Source organism: Morus notabilis, unplaced genomic scaffold (genome assembly GCF_000414095.1).
Source record: "Morus notabilis unplaced genomic scaffold, ASM41409v2 Scaffold210, whole genome shotgun sequence".
Classification (NCBI taxonomy): Eukaryota; Viridiplantae; Streptophyta; class Magnoliopsida; order Rosales; family Moraceae; genus Morus; species Morus notabilis.
The window spans coordinates 61,200-68,672 of NW_010359493.1; the positions used below are offsets into that span (position 1 = coordinate 61,200).

Genomic DNA, 7,473 nt, shown 5'->3' on the forward strand with positions numbered 1-7,473 from the left:
GGTTGAGAATTTAGATATAAATGAAGGATAATATAAATATTAGACCACTTGAAAGTGATGTGAATCAAAGGAAATCAAATAAAATAGTAAAAATTAACAACCACCTCTATGAAATGGTATATAGTCAAATTAACTGCGAAATTGACTCACGTTAATGTAGGGTCAACTTTGGACGGACTCAACCCCATAATCCTTCAACCCATCAATACTTTTTAATATTTAAATTTGTGTTTTTGAGTTATGGACGTATTGTGTGAGTCCTTTTAATTATTTTAAGTGAATGTGAATGTTCTTTATTATTTACTGTGGACGTATTCCAATAACATTTGTGTTTATAAAATATATATATATATATATATATATCACTAAAATGGAATCCGAGTTCTGTTAAAGTTGTGGTTTCTTTTTATTTTAAGTTTATAAGCTTCGTTTATGATTCACAAATTAATGGGTCACCAGAGAATGCTCTAATTTTTAACCATCAATAATATTCTTTGAATTTTGAAACCTGCCAAAGAAATGCAGCCATTTATTGTATAAGGCTCGCTAAGAGCAACTTCCTTAATTGATGCATGAGAAAGACATGAAATACAACAAACAAAGCTTGTTTTTTGCCAGCTTTTACATCTCAAGTAAGATTCACGAGAACCATAACGTCTCCACCAATAATTCACCTCACGAATACAAGATAATGATTCTGATAAAAATATGCCTTTTTTTTTTTCCAAAACATATTTACAATCACAATTAACTTTCTTGTCGAACGCACTCCTTTTTCCAACTACTCTCACAACAAACAAAATGAAACATATACCAATTAAGGACACCAACAAACTGTGCAACAAATCCTAATCAAATCCCCCATCCCCAAAAAACAAAAAAGGAAAATAATCTCTCAAAAAGGATTAGAAAATCATCAGGGGAGGAACTAAAGAGTGAAAAGGAGAATAATTACGGAAACAATTACCCAATAAAGAAAAAAAAAGATTCTTTTTTTTTTTTTTAAATGCAACTTCTCCCCGTTGTTCTTTGAGTTCTATCTACTTTCATTGTCTAACTGCAATGATCCTTCCTTCATCAGTCTCAAACTGAGACTATTGAACAGCTCTCGCGAGTACTGCCTTGATGCTTTCCTCCAGTCTGTGCCAGCCTTCATCATTGTGGCGAACTCTTCGTAACTTATTCGTCCATCCTGCAAGTGAATAGAAGGGAATTGAGTATGGACTTTGAACAAGAACAATTGGCTATATTGGGTAGTATAATCAGGGTACAAAAACAAATATATATATATATATATATCAAGAATAGCCACTTACAGAAGACATTCATAGAGACAGCACAAACCTTGTCTGTGTCCACGTCTTGCATAATAGCGTTGATGACTTCTTCATTGTTGTCTTCAACTTCATCGGCCAAGGCATGTCTTAGCTCTTCAATTTCGATATATCCGGTTTGGTTTTTGTCAAAGAATTCAAAGGCTTTGTGAAGGTGTTCTTCATCATTTCCCATCTTTCTTAGGTGAACAGAGATGGCTACAAATTCCCCATAGTCTAGATATCCATCCTTATCCACGTCACCCTGAAAGCCAAATTCTAGTTAGTCCGGGGTGTACACCTTGTTGAGTTTCTTATCCATAAATTACGTGTTCTAGCACATACTATCCCATACAGTGCATGGAGATGGCAAATATGGTATGAAGATCATAAATGTTATGAATTTTTGTTGACGCACAACATTGTTCATGTTAGACAAATTTTAAACAAGACCATCCAGAAGAACCAATTTTGACCCAAAAGAGAATGAAAAGTGGAAAGAAGAAAAACTGTCATTACTGACTACGGTGATCAACAGTAATATGTTTCATATTGTGCTTATTAGGATCTTTAACAGAAGCATTAAAGGCGATGGTTTCATATGCATGTGAGTGAATACATGAATGTCTCATATTGAGTTTGTATCAGTATCAACAAGTCCAAAGCTACAAAAACACGGGTATTACTTACAGCTTCCATCAAAATTTGAAGATCTGCGTCAGGAATCTGATGGCCAAGCTTATGCAATCCGGTTCTTAGCTCATCCACGTTAATCTTTCCTCTCTTGCTAGTATCCATAAGAAGAAATCCTTCTTTTATTCCAGCAACTTCTTCCACGGATAAATGCTCAGCTATCACCTGTTAATTTTGACATTTCAAAAGAAAAGGGAGAAGAAAATCATTCACCACCACATCAAATAGAAGAGGAAAAAAAAAATCAAAACAGACTGGGAGGCCTGATAAGATTTTCTCAACAAAAAGATCAAACAAAAAGAGATTGGACTGAACATTACCCTCAGTGCCCTTTTCTTGAGCTTGTTCATAACAGAGAATTGCTTGAGCCTTGCTCTAACAGTTTCTCCCAAAGAAACATTAGGAGCTTTCTTTGCATTTTGCAACCAAGGATGATCTGCATTTGGAAGAGCAGAAATTTTTTACTCATTTTTCTATTTTTCAACTCAAGAAGTTTCTAACAAAGTTCACAAGTGAAAAAGGTTATTCAACCATATTAAGTAGAATGTTACCTAGTACTTCCTGAGCCGTGAGTCTACGCCTAGGATCAGGATCAAGCATCTTTCTTACAAGGTCTTTTGCATTCTCAGAAACTTTAGGCCAAGGATCCCTCTTAAAATCCAGAACAGACCGTATAATTGCTTGTGCTACTCCCTGTTCAGTTTCTGCACCATAAGATTATACATTTAGAATTAAAAGTTAGCCAAAAGCAAAGTAAACAGTTCCTATATTATTGTACATTGTGAAAAAGAAAAACATTCTTCAAATTTTCTGATCTTGAAATTCAGGAAGCCCTTTCAATCTTCCTTTCAAATGTATAGCAATTAGCAACAAACATAACTTGCCCCCAACAACAGAACTCCTTGAAGACAGAAATAACCATTTCATAAGTGAAAAAGAATATAACCATGTGAGTGAGATAATCAGTACGGATACATGACCACTCCCTTTGGGAAACGATATAAAAACAGCTTCAGACAAACCGCTGCAAATTTTTGACTTGAAACATAAACACTTTTGTTGCACCAGAAACTGTATATTATGAATATGAGAATAATTATTTCCCTAGCAGTTTCAAGTCTTTCAAGTGGACATGTACAAACGTCACCCTAACGATGAAGAAAACCAACCTGCCCAAAAAGGTGGAACACCACAAAGCAAGATGTACAGAATTACTCCAGCACTCCAAACATCTACTTCTGGGCCGTAATTTCGTTTTAGCACCTCGGGAGCCATGTAATACGGGCTTCCAACAATCTCAGTGAATCTTTCGCCTGCATAAGTGCCAAACTTCAGCCAAAATACTCGGAAGAAAGCAACATAACGATAACAATACTGAAACAAATATTGCAAGCAACTAAAGCTTTAACAGCAAATTACCAGGTTTGAAAAAGACAGACAACCCAAAATCAATTGCCTTCAGTGGTGCCGTCTCCTTCTTGCTCCCAAACAGAAAGTTCTCGGGTTTCAGATCCCGGTGCATCACACCATGCTTGTGGCAAACCTGGAAAAAAAAAAGGAAAAGAGAGATCGATCAGAACAGGAAAATAAAAATAAAAATAAAGCAGCTAAATGAGGGGGAAAAATATATCCAATTATTATTTAATTTCAATATTTTCACGATAAAAAATTGGTGCACACTCTAACCAAACAGAAAAAAGTGGCTTTGATCAGCAGAGAAATTGAATAAAGCAGAATCCACAAGGCAAATAAAAAGGTAAAAGTATCAATTCACAGAATCCAAACAACACAAACCACATCACAATTTGACCACCAATATCCAACTCAAATACTTCTGTACTTGCACAAATGCATCTTAACTTCATGCAACCAAAATTAAATTAAAAAGGATAAAAATAAAAGCTTCCACTAAGTATCACAATCAAAGTACTTCTATATATGATCCTAGGGTTTAATCAATACCCATAAAAGATATCAAATACTTAAGACCCATAACACAAAATCAAACTCCAAAAGTTCAGTAATTAACACAGATCCAAAAAAAAAAAAAAAAAAAAAAAAAAAAAAAAAAAAAAAAAAAAAAAAAAAAAAAAAAAAAAAAAAAAAAATCCTCAGATTCTCACCTGAACAACTTCCACGATAGTCTTGGTAACCGCCGCAGCAGCTCTTTCGGTGTAATGACCCCTAGCCACAATCCGATCAAACAATTCCCCACCTTCACAGAGCTCCATAACCAGATGAACGGCATTGTCGTCCTCATAAGTGTCCTTCAAGGTCACTATGTTGGGGTGTCTTGGCATTTGCCTCATGATCTCCACCTCCCTCCTCACGTCCTCAATATCTATAGCCGTCCTCAGCTTCTTCTTCGAAATCGACTTGCAGGCGAAAGTCTCCCCAGTGGCCTTGTCCGTACAGAGATACGTAATCCCGAACTCTCCTCTCCCGAGCTCGCGGCCAAGCTCGTAACTGAGCTCGATTTCTTCGCCGGTCGGGTCCTTCAGCACGGAGAGCTTGCTCCCGCCGTTTCCATGGTGGTTCCCGCCATAATCTGGGGCGAAAGGGTTCTGCTTGTTCTTCTTCCCCTTCTTGTTCGGAGCCGGCGTTGCGCAACAATTTCCCATGGAATCGAAACCCTAACGATTCGTCGGAATTCCGGTCGTGAATTAGAGATCGGAATCGGAAAATCGAGATCCCAATTTGCTCTTCTTGTGATCCAAATTCGATCGAGAAATTTTCTTGGGAGAGGGGAAAGAAATTCAGGAACGCGTAATCCTAGAGAGAGAAAATGGAGAATTGTAGAGAGAGAGAAGAAAAGGTTTGAAAGGTTTGGAGGGAGAGAAGTGAATATAAAAGGGAAATGAAGGGAATTTTGGCGAGGAAGAAGAGAAGAAGACGATGAAAATGGGAATTTTCTTTTCTTTTCTTTTCTTCTTCTTTTTTTTTTTTTTAGCGTGTGAAATCCTCCATAGTTTTTTTGATTAAGAAGATTAAGAGAGAGAGAGAGAGAGAGAGAGAGAAAATCAGGAACTAGAAAGTCCAACCTCCTTCCTTTCGCAGAGACTACCCTTTTATTTTTTTCTTCTTCCTTTCTCTCTCTAGATTTTCACCTTCAGGAGAGAGAGATGTACATGCAAGGATCAGCTGGGGAAGATGGCTTTTTTGTCGTTTCCCAAAATATCCAAAACATAAATCATGAGCTTCTTATTCCCAAAGTACCCTCAAAGTTTTCTTCTCTTTATTTGGTAATATGATAAATCAAATAAAATAATTCAAGGATTAATTTCAATTTTTTTCTTAAAAAACAGCGTTGCGTCATTTTTTTATCGGTTATAATTTGACCCAAGATTATGCCTAATTTATCAAAACGTACAATTTGACAATTTCATTAATGAGACATCAACTTTTAAAAATTGTAGTCACGTGTACGTTATGATATTGGTTGGTAAAAGACAATATATGAGGACGATGATACTATGAGAACTGCGAATAAAGAAGAAAGTGATGCAATTAAAACTAGAAAAACTTTGTATTTGTTTTTATTTTTTAGTTTTAAAATCTATTCTTTAAAATTTGTATTATCCTCTATTAAGTAATTAAGTTACCTAAAAATGTTTAAACTGTTAAAAATATATGGCTTGTTCTTTTGAGTGAAAAACTCAAAAAAATACAACTCGAGTTACAATTTTATTTGAGTTCATGTTCTTTTAAGTTTAAACTCGAGTTCAAACTCAAGTTTAGGACCCGTTTAGTTCGTTGATTCGAGTTTTTAATTTGAGTTTAGATGTGATTTTATGTGAGAGTTTGTTATTGTAGCAAAAAAGTTAAATGTGATTGTTTGTGAGAGCTTTTTACTATAGCAAAACTCAAATTCTAAACTCGAATCAGCGAAATGAACGGAGCCTAGTTCAAGTTTCTCCTTCAACTCGAGTTCAGAAACTCGAACTCAAATTAATGAACAGTATTTTTTCTATTCTTAAAAATGTTATAACTTTTTCGTTTTAATTCTGATTGAGATGATTTTTTTTCTATGCCCTTTTAAAATTTTTCATCAACATTGAGTTTTTATTAAAATACTATCTAAATATAAATTTAAGTTTTGACTCACTTAAATACAAACTCTGAAAGATTCTTATCTCAAACCATAACTCAAATGTACACAACCAAATACAAACTCAAGTTACAAGTTTAACTCAAGTTATAACTCAAATTTAACTCAATAATTATACTCAAATTAAACTCTAAAAGAATAAGCCCGTAATGTCTTAAGAACATTGACCAAAATATCAAAATTACAATTTATTATAAGTTTTGGAGGGAGTTTCATGTTATTTTTGAGTTTCACAGGTAAAGTGAGATAATCATTATTCTTAAGGGCCGAATTTTAAAATTAACTCATAATATATATATATATATATATATTTTAAGACAATTTAATCCTAAATGGCAGTAAATACCAAGATGACTTGGGGGTACTATCGTAATCATAACTACCAGCATGGAGTTCAATATAATAAGCCGACACGTCGTATATTCAGTTGGCAAAAGTGATCTGCTCGTTGCTACATGTACTGACACGTGGCCTAATCTAATTGGCCAGAGGAGCTGCGGACACTTGGCCTTCTAGAAGCCAACCAAAACTATTTCTTTTGTGATAAGACAACGCAACAAAACTAGTTAGAGTTGGAGTAAATACATAAGCAAGATTGAGGTCCCGTTCACTTCACTGATTTGAGTTTAGAATTCGAGTTTATATGTGACTTTATGTGAGAGCTTTTTACTGTAGTAAAAAAGTTAGATGTGATTGTTTATGAGAACTTTTTACTGTAGAAAAACTCGAATTCTAAACTCGAATCAGCGAAGTGAACGGGGCCTGAATTCCACGAATATACCCATGCCAATAAACCATTTTTTATTTTCAAAGGGCAATTTCGTCAGGCGAATTAATTATGTAAATTGAACGTGGTGGTTTAAATGCAATTTGGCCCTTGGGCGACTTTATACACTTGGTTTCGTTCATTTTATCGATTCGAGTTTTTAGTTTTAAGTTTTTACAGTTAAAAACTCTCAGAAAATGTCACATCTCAACTTAAATTAAAAACTCGAATCCGCGAAGTGAACTAGGCCTTGAATGGTTTTTCTACTTTGCTTTGAGAGGTTTGACTGGGAGATAATTGGAATTTCAGCTAGACATCTTTGGTATGTTTGAAATTGATTTTTGCTTATTTTTAAAAACGTTTATGCACGTCTTTTAAGTTACGAAAATGAAAACAGTCTGTAAATAGTATTTGTTTAATAAATATTTTGAAAAAGAAAATAAAAACAGTAGTTGCATTTGGAGTTGTTTTTGTTTTTGTTGTTCACGTTTTTTGAAAAAGAAAAAATAAAAACAGGAGAGAAACGACGTTTGATACAATTAAAAATAAAAAACGGAAATAAAAATGAGTTTTTGGTTTAGTGTAAAATGAGA

The 7,473-nt window shown here is 34.5% G+C and overlaps 1 protein-coding gene across 1 annotated transcript; it reads right to left on the bottom strand.

Annotated features, from left to right (window-relative positions):
• Window positions 1–589: 589 nt before the first annotated feature.
• LOC21388448 (calcium-dependent protein kinase 32) lies at window positions 590–5,074 on the bottom strand. The gene is made up of 8 exons (XM_010094619.2): window positions 4,130–5,074; window positions 3,426–3,549; window positions 3,176–3,319; window positions 2,558–2,710; window positions 2,327–2,442; window positions 2,004–2,171; window positions 1,345–1,578; window positions 590–1,192 (listed from the first exon to the last, which is right to left on the bottom strand). Exons 1-8 carry the CDS (start codon window positions 4,625–4,627, stop codon window positions 1,037–1,039), a joined length of 1,593 nt encoding a protein of 530 aa, XP_010092921.1. The 5' UTR covers window positions 4,628–5,074; the 3' UTR covers window positions 590–1,036.
• Between the last annotated feature and the right edge of the window lie 2,399 nt (window positions 5,075–7,473).

Excerpts from the sequence above, each read along its gene's own strand:
- LOC21388448 (XM_010094619.2), bottom strand. The coding sequence starts at position 4,627 with ATGGGAAATTGTTGCGCAACGCCGGCTCCGAACAAGAAGGGGAAGAAG. Across the intron at positions 2,172-2,326 it reads TCAAGAAAAGGGCACTGAGG|GTGATAGCTGAGCATTTATC; the intron begins GTAATGTTCAGT and ends CAAAATTAACAG. Across the intron at positions 1,579-2,003 it reads TTCAAATTTTGATGGAAGCT|GGTGACGTGGATAAGGATGG; the intron begins GTAAGTAATACC and ends TTTGGCTTTCAG.